This window comes from Aplosporella prunicola, assembly GCF_010093885.1.
Source record: "Aplosporella prunicola CBS 121167 unplaced genomic scaffold K452scaffold_49, whole genome shotgun sequence".
Lineage (NCBI taxonomy): Eukaryota > Fungi > Ascomycota > Dothideomycetes > Botryosphaeriales > Aplosporellaceae > Aplosporella > Aplosporella prunicola.
Window position 1 is genome coordinate 26,798 of NW_022983577.1, and position 11,727 is coordinate 38,524.

Genomic DNA, 11,727 nt, shown 5'->3' on the forward strand with positions numbered 1-11,727 from the left:
TTTGTAGACACTGAGTACTCTTTGAGTAGCTATAATAAATGACAACGAAAAAGACACGGTATAGAGATGTATACGACTATAAGAAATTAAAAGATAAAAAGGTATACACATGCAATAGTTCAAATCTATAAGTATAAAGACCAAGTCGTATAACTGTAAAAGTATATTATTAGGGTACTAAATAAATAATCCGATAATATATAGGATTCGGACAGGTAACTAGACAAGAAGTACTCTATAGGAATTGCTTACACCCTTCACTACTTCACCACACAGTGAATCGCACTCCACGGCGAAGGACGTTAGTACTGCCTTAAAAAATACAAAGTAAACATCAAACCACATAGATATACACCCATTTACAACAACCATACAACATTAAGAACCCCTTCACGTCTGTTTCTCCGCATCCTCCTCTGCCGCGCTCTCCTCAGCCTCCCTCTTCAAATTCGCCAAACACGGCGCAAAGAACAGACGACCAGACCACGCGCCCCTAGCCGTCCCACACGCAACCACGACCCAAAGCAGGATAACGGCGACACTAAAGATCTGGGCACGCACACGACGTCAGCCAAACACAGGAGCAGGAAAAGAAGAAGGAGAAGAAGAGGAAGAAGAAGAACAAGAAGAAGAAAAAGGGAAAACAGCCGGCCTCACCATGCCCAAAACACGAAAGACCTTCGTGTCCAGCTCCTCGCCCAGCTGAATCGTGCTAGCAGCGAACACGCCAAGTGGAAACGTAAACCCCCACCAGCCCATGTTGAAGGGGAAAGGGCGGGCGCGCCAGATGCTGACCAGCGCGATGAAGAACCATACCAGGCCGAAACCCCACATGATGAGGGCTAGGAAGCAGCCGAGGACGTAGAGGATGGGCCCGGCGGCGGGGTCGAGCGTGTTGGTTTGTGGGAGGATGGTGCGCGCCACTTTGCCTAGGTACATTATGCTGTGGAGTGGGTATGAGTGAGTGTTGAGGGGAGAAGTGGAGGAGAAGAAGAAGAAGAAGAAGGAGAAGAAGAAGGAGATGATAGGAAAGAAGAGAGGAGGGAAGGAGGATAGAAATATAGAAAGAAAGAACAATTCAAGAAAAGTGCGTAAAAGGCAGCAAAACGCCAACGAAAAGCCTTACGCACCTATACCCGCCAAACCCGAGCGGACCCAACGGCAAAAAACAGCTAACGATGACCTCCCTCGGCGGCATCTTATGCACAGCCAGCCGCTGGTAGTACATAACCAACACAGCCATAGCGAGCGGCGTACCCATGCCCCAGAGCACGTAGCAGGTCAGCAGCGTGCCCAGCGCGTGCTGCGAATCCTTCAGTACCTCGGCGACCTCGGCGCCCGTGCCTGCTGCTACGATCGTGGCTGCTATGGGGAGGAGCTGCGCGGCGGTGAAGCGGGAGAGGGATTTGAGGGCGTGGGACTGTTGCATGCTGGGGGGTGTTAGCTGGTGCTGAAAGCTCTAAGAACGAAAAAGGAGAGAGAATAAACAGATGCAGAGAAGGATGAGGAGGGGAATGAGGGAAGGAAGGGAAGACACGCACAGCAAAGCAGACAAACTCAACGTCACCGCCGCCGCCACAACCGTATCCACCATCCACAGCACCCAGGCGACGGTGCGGGCCCAATCGCCCCAAACCGGGACGCACACAAACACCCACATCTCAACAATGGTAGCAAAACCCATTGGCAGCGTGCCCAGAAAAAGCGAGTTATTAGGATCGCGGATCATGACGCCCCAGATCTCGGGGTAGAGCGTGTAGCGAAGAACAGAGGTCAGGAGCGCGAGTCCAAACAGCAGGATGTTGAGGCAGAAGAAGATCAGCGAGAGGTAGTACAGCCAGGCACCGTTGTAGGGCATGATTTTGAAGAGGATCGACACGATGCCCGTGCCCATTGTTACGGAGAACCAGCTGTGAGGGGTGTTAGAACTGTTTTGCTGTGGTTGGGTTTGATCCTTGCTCTTTCTTCTTGATTCTTCCCTCTCATTCCAATTCCGTGCCAACAAACCACCAAACACATCCCAAAAACAGCAAAACAACTCTCCCCAAGGTGTAGGTGTGTGTACTCACGAAGGGCTGAAATTCCGCACCACCCTCCTCCACCCAACATCATACTTGGTCAACTCGACCTCCCTCTTCCCCATCCTCCTCTTCCCCTCCACCTCCACCTTCTCCCCCACTTCCTCACCACCACCCTCTCCCACACCCAGCGCACCCACCGTCGCAGGCGCAACACCAGCCGGCGTATCAGCCACCGCATCCGCATCCACCGTCATAGTAGCAGCACCCGCGCCCCCGCCGCGCCGCCGACTACTACTCGCACTGCTCTCCGTGCGGCCCAAGTCTGGTCGAGCGGACAGAGGGAGCGAGGGCGAGGGACGCGGGGAGTGAGACTGCGCGCTCATTGCTTGCTTCTTCTGGCGTCAAGCGCTTTGACGAAACGAGACGACGTGTGCAGGGAGCAGACAGAGACGGAGACGGACGGGACGAGATAGGTAGTGTGAGGAAAAGCCGTGACTCTTTCAGCGACAAACACTGCGAGATAAGGACACGGCGCCCTACTTGTCGACGACGCAAGAGACTGGGAGCAACGAAAGGGAAAAACCACGGCAAGATAAGGAGAAGTAGGCAGAGCAAACACGATCGGATTAGAAGAACACCAGCGTAATCCGTCCTTAGCTATTTGTACCTACATGCCCAGTGGCGCCGGAGATCGGATGCCCGCCCGTACTTGGCTGCTTGGCGGAAGAGGGCGAAAGATGAGTCGTCCGGGTTCGCCGATCGCGGGCCCGTTATCTGACTAGACCGGGGCAAGGTTAGCGCGGGCCGAGGCGGACGAGGGGATGCTCAGTCATGACTCTATGCCGTTGTTGGTTGTGCTGGAGGATGATGTCTGTCGGCCTTCGGCTTGTTAAAGATTGTTTCGTACGGACGCACTAGGCACGCACGCACGCTTTCGTCTCGTCCCGTTTCCAATCACGCAGCACCGCACCAACACAACCAATATAACCATACATCAAACAAGCCAAACTTTTCATTCCCCTCATCTACGCATAACTGGCTTCAACTACAGGCCGTTGCCCGCCCAGTGTATCCTACCTATCCACCCAGCTACACGAACCCTACCCCCATCCCGCCCTCATAACTCATTCATCAGCCAAGCCGGCCAGCAACCGGAATGAATGCAAAAAGAAAGCAGCGTCAAGTTCGTCCTAGACATGATGAAAACGCCTCAGCTATGCCTCCCCATTTAAGCAGACGGGTCCGTGATCAGCTTCGTGATCTTGCCAATAGCAATAGTTTGGCCCTGTCACGAGAGTATTAGCATGCGTTATTTCAGGAGCGTTATTTCTGGGTCTTACCTGGTCTCTCAGCGTGAAACGTCCCATCTGGGGGTAATCCTCGAAGCGCTCAACACAGACGCTGCCCGCACCACCCGTAACCTTCAGCCTGGCAATAATGCTCATGCCCTTGGTCGCGAATCCAGGCGGCCGCTTGCTCTTGCGCCCAGTGCCCTTTTCCAGCTTGTGCAGCAGCGCGTCGAACGTGACCTCTTCCGTCGCAGAGTGCACGTGCAGCACGCAGTTGAAGCCGGCTGACAGAATCGACCGCAGCTCCAGCAGCACAATCTGAGCCTCAAACGTCGACACGCAGTGGACGGGACGCTTGGGAGAGCAGAGCACGAAACCGGGAAGAATGTCTTCCTCTTCGACACCACGCAGACGGATGCGCACTTGGTCACCGCACGTCGCGGCTTGGATCTCGTCTTCCTGCTCGCCGTACAGCGCCGAAATGCCGACTTGCTCGCGGTTGGGCATCATAATGTAGGTAGCACCCTTCTTGATCACACCAGATTCAATCTTACCCTCGACCATGGTACCCAGATCACGGTACTTGGCCGCAATAGGCATCATGAAGGGAGCGTTGAGCTTGCGCTCCAGGGTCTGCATACCGTCGAGGTACTCGAGCAGCGAGGGGCCATCGAACCAAGGCGCAATATCCTTGGGCACTCTGTCCTTGATACCAACGGTGGTTTGAGCAGAAACGGGCATGAAAGTCAGGTCTGAAAATGTTAGTTTATCGCATGTACCGCAATCACACAATCACATACCAGTCTTGGGGTTGTAACCAACACCCTTCAGGAACGTCGTCAGCTTGCTAGTGCACTCCTTGTAACGCTCCTCGCTCCACTCGACGGTGGGATCGTCCATCTTGTTGACGACAATAACAAGCTTGTTGACACCCTGGGTCTTGGCAAGCACAGCGTGCTCTCTCGTCTGACCACCCTTCTCGAAACCAGTCTCGTACTCGCCCTTACGAGAAGAGATGACCAGAACACCGACATCGGCCTGCGAAGCACCACCAATCATGTTCGGCACAAACGTCTTGTGGCCCGGAGCGTCCAGAATGGTGTAGCGACGCTTCTCAGTCTCGAAGAAACCCTTACCGACCTCGACGGTCTTACCCTTGGAACGCTCCTCCTTGGTCAAATCAAGAGCCCACGAAAGGTACCAGGTCTCACGACCCGCCTCCTTGGCCTCACGCTTGTACTTGTCCATGGTACGCTCGTCGACCATGCCGGTCGCATACAAAATGGAACCACCCAGAGTAGACTTGCCGGCATCGACGTGACCCAAGAAAATGACGTTGACGTGCTCCTTGCCGTACATCTCAGCCAGGGTATCCTCATCGACATCCGCAGCCTGCTCCTGAGCGACCAAGTCGGCCTGCTGCTTCGCGGCCCGAGCTTCCGCCTTCTCCTGTGTCCTCGTCGTAGGGCTGTTCCTGCCAGAGGAGGGAGTGGGGGAGGTCCTGCCAGTGGGTGCAGCACCAGCACCAGCAGCCTCGCCGGTCTTCTCGATAGCCTTGGCCGCGGTGACCTTCTTGCCTGCCTCCGGAGCACCCTTGTCAACATTCTCCTTTGCAGAAGCGTTGGCAGTGTTGGCAGTACCGGCCTTGGGCGAGCCAATGCTGAGGACCTTGGTGGCGCCAGTCTTCTCGACCTTGGGGGCGTCACCACCAATGCTCAGCACCTTGGTGCCACCGGCGGACTCGACCTTTGCGCTTCCATCACCGCCGATCGAGAGAGTCTTGGGCTTGGGCGCGTCGGCGGCGGGCGCTGCAGGCTTGGCAGCAAGGTCATCACCCCGCTTGGCAATGACAGGGGTCTGGCGCTGCTGTTGTTGAGGCTGCTGCTGCTGCTGGAAGTTTTGCTGGTAGCCGCCGTATTGCTGGCCGTAGCCGTAGCCCTGCTGCTGCTGCTGCTGCTGCTGCTGCTGCTGGCCATAACCGTACTGGGGGTACTGCTGGCCATACTGGAGGTAGCCGCCGCCGTAACCGTACTGGCCGTATTGCTGGTATCCGCCGTAACCGCCCTGGAAGCCCTGGCCGGGGACGAACGAAGCCGCGCCCGGAGTGAAAGAGGCAGCACCGGGCTGGAAAGTGTTAGCGCGGGCAGCGTTGTTGAGGTTCATCTGGGCGGCCTGCTGGGCGAGGTCGTCCTGCGCATCCTTGTCGTCCTCCCAAGAGTTGAGGTCGGCCATTTTGGCGTTGCTGTGTGGCGCGATGGAGGAGAGTGGCGGTAAGAGAGAGGTGGATGCTTCTTGGTGAAGCTGGCCCGAGGAGAGCAGCGGACTATATAGCCGGTGCGAGAAGGAGAGTGACGACGTAGGCTGAGGGCGGCGTCAGAACGACTTTTGAGCGGGCGGAAGGGCTGGCAAGGCACAGAGATCTTTGGGTGCCCGCGGTGGGGTTTCGGGCGGTAATAATTATCTGACTCATGCCGCCGCCTAACCCGCCCGGGCCGTTCCAAACACCGCCCACTGTCAGGCACCAAGTGACGACACAAACAAGCCTGGACAAGCTGGAACATCCTTGAAGCAGCTCGCTCTGGACCGGGAAAGACATGCGACCCTGACCCCGGATTCTACCATACTGTCCCATCTTCTTCACTTGCCTTTTTTCGTTTGATACCCACATCTTCACGTTAATCGTCCCCTTACCGAGTAGAGCTGCTCACCATGGATATCCTGTTAGCAAAGGTCTGAGACAAACCATATACCTCCCTTGCTTGCGTCTTCATACTAACACCGGCACAGGTCACGCAGCAGGCTATGAACTATGCCATCCGTTCAGGCGTAACAATCACCGGCGGTTACGCTATTAAGCAATGCTCCCGACTGCTAAAGGTGTGCATACCATGAAGAATAACCAGCTTATGCTAAGTTTCTCAGTCAGTCGACAACAGCACAGATAAGCAAGAGCTGGCAAAACTGCAACTTCGTCTGGACGGCAAAATCAGAGTATGTCACACCCAAATCACAAAAACTCAGTCTAACATACCATAGATCATATCACCCGCTATTGATATGATTGAGCTTATATCTGCACGTGGAAATACTTCACTGGAATCAGCTGTCACCCTTACAAAAGACATACGCTGGGAAATCCAATCACTCGGCGTGCGACTAGCCAAGGCGGCTGGCGAAGAAGAACTCATGCGTCGGGGTAGCTCCCGCGCAAAATCGAAGCAACAGAACGAGCTAGAGCTCAAGCTCATCATCTCAGATATCAAGAAGCTTCTTGAACGCATTGAAGATGCAGTGCCTCTCATTAACCTTGCCATCACCACCTCAGGGGCAAATCTGTCAAACTCCCTGCCAGCAACTGTGTCTCCGTCTAGATTACTGCAAGCCAGCACGTTCCTCACAGCTGGGGACTCGCAATATTCAATGTCTACCTCCAACGCGGTGCAGATTGGTCCGACATTCACATTGTCAATGTATATGCTTTTCGCTGGGCATATACGACCGCACGACGAAGAGGGCATCCGCGAGACGACTTGGAAAGAGGTAATCCATAAGGCTCGCGTGAAGCTCATGCGAATTCCTCAGGATAGTGTTTATGACTTTCCTTCCACCGACAGTGGAAAGAGCAATCAATCGCGCTTCAACGGCAATGCTGGAGATCAGCATCCGTCACACGTACCCTCTGAAGGCAAAGCCTTTGAGTTTGCCTACCAATTGCACATCATAGAAGACCTGGACGACGACCGCGTGCATACGTTCGAGGAGGGCGAACTACAACCTGGTCCGTTCGAGGGCGTAGCTCAAGCTGGTATCCGCGAAATATTCCCCATTCACGAAGTGTCCAAAATCTTCTACGCCGACACGGGAAAAATCCTAAATATAGGCAGCGAAGGCGAAGCCAATAGCCCTATACTCTTGCTCAAGCGCGACCCCAACGCTGTTCCGCCTCGGAAGATGATGGAACGCCAAACCACTGAACGGCCGTGGTACGAAGACGAGGAGGAAGAAGAGGCAAAAAACCCAGACAATGTGTCGACAGGAGCCCAACAAGACGACCAAGACGAAGTCGACGCGCAGCTCTTCCGCGAATCAACACGGGAGCCCGAAGAAGAGCCACCGCAGGAAGAAGAGGCTCCCCCAGATGCCTGGCGCCTCCCACCGAACCTCGACCCGGAGTGGATCGCCTTCGAAGTATACGTCGAAGCACCAGACTCGGACGACGAAGACGACGGCGGCGATGAAAGCGACGCACAACACACGCCTCCATCTCGCACGCCCCTCTCCCCCAGCGGAGACAACCTCGCAGCCAACCTCTCGCACCTGAACCTACGGACGCCGTCACCCGCGCACCATCACAACGCCACGGCCCTCACAACCCCCCGCACACCCTCGCACTCCCCCTTCCCCACGCACCCCAGTGATCACCCCCAACAACCCCACCTCCCGGCCATCCGCACCTCGCTCTCCCTCCTCGAGATGCTGATCCGGCTCACGGCGCTGCAGCAATTCCAACAAGCGTCGCACCTCTCCATCCCAGACGAGCTGCTCACCTTCTTCCTCTCGGAAAGCAGCACGGTCGGCGCAGGCGGCGACTCCGATCTCCGGCGGCGGGTGCGCTCGGATGCCGCGAGGCGCGTCGGCTTCGATCCCTACGACGAGAGCCCGATCAAGCGACGCGGCGAGGAGTATTTGGAGCAGAGCTATGGCGCGGCGGGCGAGGAGGGAGAGTGGGAGGATGAGAGGGGCGGCGCGACTGAGAGGAGCTTCGCGACTGAAAGGAGCTACGCGAGTGAAAGGAGCTATGGCGGTGAAAGGAGCTACATCCGCGAAGGCAGCTACACGAACGACCGCCTCTACCCCCACAGCCCGAACAGCAGAAGCGGCAGCAGCAGCGCGCGCCGCAGCCCGCTGCCCCATCCAGACGTGCCGTTGCGCTCGCGAGAGGCGGCTGCGAGCGCGAGCCCGCTGTTGCGGAAAGCGGTGCGTTCGCGGGAGAGTGGGTTGGGCGGGCGGGACGAGCAGGGTGAGAGGCATGGGCGGGGTGATCGGGGTGAGAGGCATGGAAGGAGTGGGAGTGGGAGTGGTGGGGCGTCGCCTTCGAGAGGATAGGATAGGAGGAGGGGTGTTTGAGGGGTGGTGAAGAGAGGGAGGGAGAGATGGGTGGATGGAGGGGCTGAGAATGGGGTTGCTTTGTAGGGACGGTGTCGTTTGCTTGCGGTAGCTACCTAGGGAGGTATGGAGGTGGTGACAGACAGAAAGCCAGGCAGACAAACAGACAAAGACAGTTCAGCAGGTAGCTCAACCAGCCCAACTCAGACCAGATACCCACAAACCCCAAGAACAAACATGACTCCGAAACGATTCCACGAAGAAAAAAGACTACAGCATATGTACGTACAAAACGTTAACCCGCGCGCCTACCTACCTACCTAGCTCCAGCTCTGCTCGGGCCGTGTCGTGCCATGGCATGTCTGTCATATTCTCCATCCCCATCCCATCCCATCCGCAACCCGCGTCTTTCGTCCTGCCCTGCAGGTCCGACACCGCTTCTCCCGTCTCTGCCTCAAACACTTCACTCACCCTCCCCACCTCTCCATCCCCCCACCACCACCACCACTACACCACCAACCTACTCCCAATCCTCCTCATCGCTCTCCTCGACCTGCCCCTTCGCCTCAACATCGACCCTCTTTTTCTCCTCCCCCGGACTCCCAGGCGCCCGGCTCGTCGCGCCGCTAACAAGGTCGTAGCTGGCGTCGCTGTCGGGCTGGGAGTGCAGGTCGTGTTCGCGGAGGGCGTCGGTGGCGTTTTTGGGCTTTTCGGCGGGCGCGGCGGGTTTGAGCGTCTCTTTGGATGCGGCGAGCGGGTTGGGCGTTGCGGGCTTCGAGGTGCTGTCTGTGCCTGCGTTTGCACCTGCGTTTGGGGTTTCGGCTTCGGCGTCCGAGTCGTCGTCCCAGGAGGGCTCGTTTTCGGTTGTTGCTGTTGCGGAGGCTGGGATGGGCGTGTTAGTGGGGAGGTTAGAGGGGTTTGGTGGGTTGCTGCGTTGTGGGGGAGAATTTGGTACCTTTGAGCATCTCCCTCCGGCGCTGCTCCTCGCTCTCGATGACGTGGCGCAGGAAATAGTAGCGCGTCCAGAAAGGCGTGTACTCGACCTTCTCGGGGACCAAGGCTTCCATAGCGCGACGCAGCTCCTTGTACTTTTCCAGATCCTTAGCAATATCGGCCGTCTTCTTGTCGATATCAAACTCAGCGGCCCACTTGGCCCATTCCGGGCTCTCGGGGTCATGCACGAAACTGTCGAGCGAGCTGTGGATGACGTGCAGCTGGGCATCGAAGCGCGTGGTATGGATGACGCGCTTGCCGTCGACGTCCTTGCTCTCGAAAAGCACCTTGCTGGACTGCCCCGCCGCGTCGGCCCCGCCCGCTCCCTCGCTGCCCGGCCCCGTGATCGTCACCGCGTCGCGCAGGAAATCGCGGATGTTGGTGCCGAATTTGAGGAGGGCCTCGTCGGCGGCGTCCTCGGCCTTCTGGATGTCCTTGAGCCGCTTGGCGCCCTCGAACCGCAGCAGCGACAGCATGCCCTCGGCCTCCTTGACTATGTCGGCCGACAGGTTCTCGGAGCGCTCCGCGTGCGCCGTGGTGGGGTTCTCGGGCACCGTCGCTGCCGCGCTCACTTCGATCGTGTTGCCGTCTTTGTCGGTGATGGTGCGCGTGCTGGTTGCGGCGCTGCTGGCCTCCCCGCCGCCCTCGGCTGGCAGCTGCGGCAGGTTCGTCGAGATGTTGCGCGCGTGCGTCGTCAGCGTCGAGCGCAGGTCCGTCAGGCCCTTGCTGGCTTGCTCCAGCGCGGGCGTCGACTGCTGCCGCGCCGTCTCATAGTAGCTCTCGCCCTGAAGATGCCGTCAGCCCTGAGAAGCCCGCTCGCCCTCGCACCGTCGCACCTGTTTCTTGACCGTGCCCCAGAATCCCCCGATCCGTGCCGCCCATGGACTGCTGGAGATGGCTTTGTATGCCTCTTGGACCTCGTTGTTGAAGCTGTTTTGCGGCGGTGCTGCTTCCGGCTTGGGCGCGTCCTTGGGGTGCTGATCGTCGTCGGGGAAGCTCTCCTCCTGGATGTAGTCGTAGGCGACGTCCATGATGCTGGGTGTGCGCCGTGGCAGGCGTAGGTTGGGATTGGTTCACCGGGTGGGTAACTCGATGCGTGTCGATGTATGCGAGGCCGAGGGTTGTCTGTGTCTTGGTGATCCGAGGGGCTCGGGGCGCGGATGTTCCCGCTGCACTTGCGGTTGATTTAGTCATGTCCAGTGTTGGATATATACTTCTACTTCAGTAGACGCAAACGTCGACCGGACTACAACTAATCAAATTATTACAAACGACTACATAACAACCATGTCAGCTCACTCGAAACGGTAATTTAGCTAGGTACAAATATGTAGAGCTGCGAGCACACGGGCACTCGACCTCTCGGATCTTCCCGTACTACTACGTAATCAGGGCTGGACAAATTTGGGTGGAGTACCATGTACGTAGCGTCGCATCGCCATCGACGCGTACGACGGCACGTTGAACTGACATGACCATCGCTGACTATCTACATATCACGCGGGTATCATGTCTACCATGAAGTCAAGTCTATTCTGAAATCAACTCCCAGCCGTCAGCTCCAGCCGTCCCGCTCCAGCGCTTTTAGATCACTCCTCAACGCCAGTGCAATGCCAAAAAGTAACTTCGTAAGAGACCCTCGTCTCTTCAACGTCTCTTCTTGATGACCTTGGTGAAACCATCCTCATCCACCTCAGGCTCGGGCTTCTCCTTGGGCGCGGTGGGCACGAGCGGTGGCGCCTCATCCATGTCCATATCCTCGCCATCTTCCTCATCAGTATAGACGTCGTCATCGTCATCGTTGTTGTTGTTGTTGGTTCCATCGTTTTCGACAACGCGAACATTGCCCAGGTTAGGACCCTTGCCGCGACGGTCGACCCAGCGCTTCTCCATGGCGTCGACGGTGGTGAACTTGGCTTCGTGGAAGATTTCGGTGTGGATCTTCATGATGGTGTGGGCGACAGCGACCTCGCTCTCATCCTCGAGGCGCACCTCAAACTCGTCCTCCATGACCTGCAACAGAATAGTTTCGACGTCGAGCTGGTCGGTGTCGGGGTTATCGACGAAGATGTCGGCTATGGCACCGGCCAGCCAGTCGCGCTTGTCAGCTCCATCGGGCCCACCGAACTGGGACTGGATGGCGACAGTGAGGGCGGGCCAGGCCTGCAGGGCGAACCAGATACCCTGACCGAAGCGGTCGGCCTTGAGCTTGTCTATTCGCAGAGAGAGAGGCGTCAGCGGGCGGAGTCGAGAGCGGGCTTTGGCGACGCACCAGAGGGATTGGCGGTGGGGGTAGAGGCCGTGGACATTTTTCTGGT

General features: G+C 57.2%; 5 protein-coding genes across 5 annotated transcripts; 1 reads left to right on the forward strand and 4 right to left on the reverse strand.

Annotated features, from left to right (window-relative positions):
• Positions 1 to 390: 390 nt before the first annotated feature.
• Positions 391 to 2,143, reverse strand: K452DRAFT_237601 (uncharacterized protein; the record flags this gene model as incomplete). Its single annotated transcript, XM_033537598.1, has 5 exons — positions 391 to 549; positions 658 to 943; positions 1,131 to 1,457; positions 1,554 to 1,910; positions 2,070 to 2,143. 5 exons carry the CDS (start codon positions 2,141 to 2,143, stop codon positions 391 to 393), a joined length of 1,203 nt encoding a protein of 400 aa, XP_033392116.1.
• An 875-nt stretch (positions 2,144 to 3,018) lies between these two features.
• Positions 3,019 to 5,727, reverse strand: K452DRAFT_322449 (uncharacterized protein). The gene is made up of 3 exons (XM_033544509.1): positions 4,111 to 5,727; positions 3,362 to 4,062; positions 3,019 to 3,306 (listed from the first exon to the last, which is right to left on the reverse strand). The coding sequence occupies exons 1-3, from the start codon at positions 5,540 to 5,542 to the stop codon at positions 3,250 to 3,252; spliced, it is 2,190 nt and encodes a 729-aa protein (XP_033392117.1). The 5' UTR covers positions 5,543 to 5,727; the 3' UTR covers positions 3,019 to 3,249.
• Positions 5,728 to 5,901: 174 nt separating this feature from the next.
• On the forward strand, positions 5,902 to 8,416 carry K452DRAFT_322450 (uncharacterized protein; the record flags this gene model as incomplete). The annotated part of the gene is made up of 4 exons (XM_033544510.1): positions 5,902 to 6,040; positions 6,098 to 6,187; positions 6,233 to 6,301; positions 6,347 to 8,416. Exons 1-4 carry the CDS (start codon positions 6,020 to 6,022, stop codon positions 8,414 to 8,416), a joined length of 2,250 nt encoding a protein of 749 aa, XP_033392118.1. The 5' UTR covers positions 5,902 to 6,019.
• A 520-nt stretch (positions 8,417 to 8,936) lies between these two features.
• K452DRAFT_329721 (uncharacterized protein) lies at positions 8,937 to 10,440 on the reverse strand (the record flags this gene model as incomplete). The annotated part of the gene is made up of 3 exons (XM_033545072.1): positions 8,937 to 9,298; positions 9,372 to 10,194; positions 10,246 to 10,440. 3 exons carry the CDS (start codon positions 10,438 to 10,440, stop codon positions 8,937 to 8,939), a joined length of 1,380 nt encoding a protein of 459 aa, XP_033392119.1.
• Positions 10,441 to 10,700: 260 nt separating this feature from the next.
• On the reverse strand, positions 10,701 to 11,718 carry K452DRAFT_362560 (uncharacterized protein; the record flags this gene model as incomplete). The annotated part of the gene is made up of 2 exons (XM_033546512.1): positions 10,701 to 11,622; positions 11,682 to 11,718. The coding sequence occupies 2 exons, from the start codon at positions 11,716 to 11,718 to the stop codon at positions 11,057 to 11,059; spliced, it is 603 nt and encodes a 200-aa protein (XP_033392120.1). The 3' UTR covers positions 10,701 to 11,056.
• Positions 11,719 to 11,727: the final 9 nt, after the last annotated feature.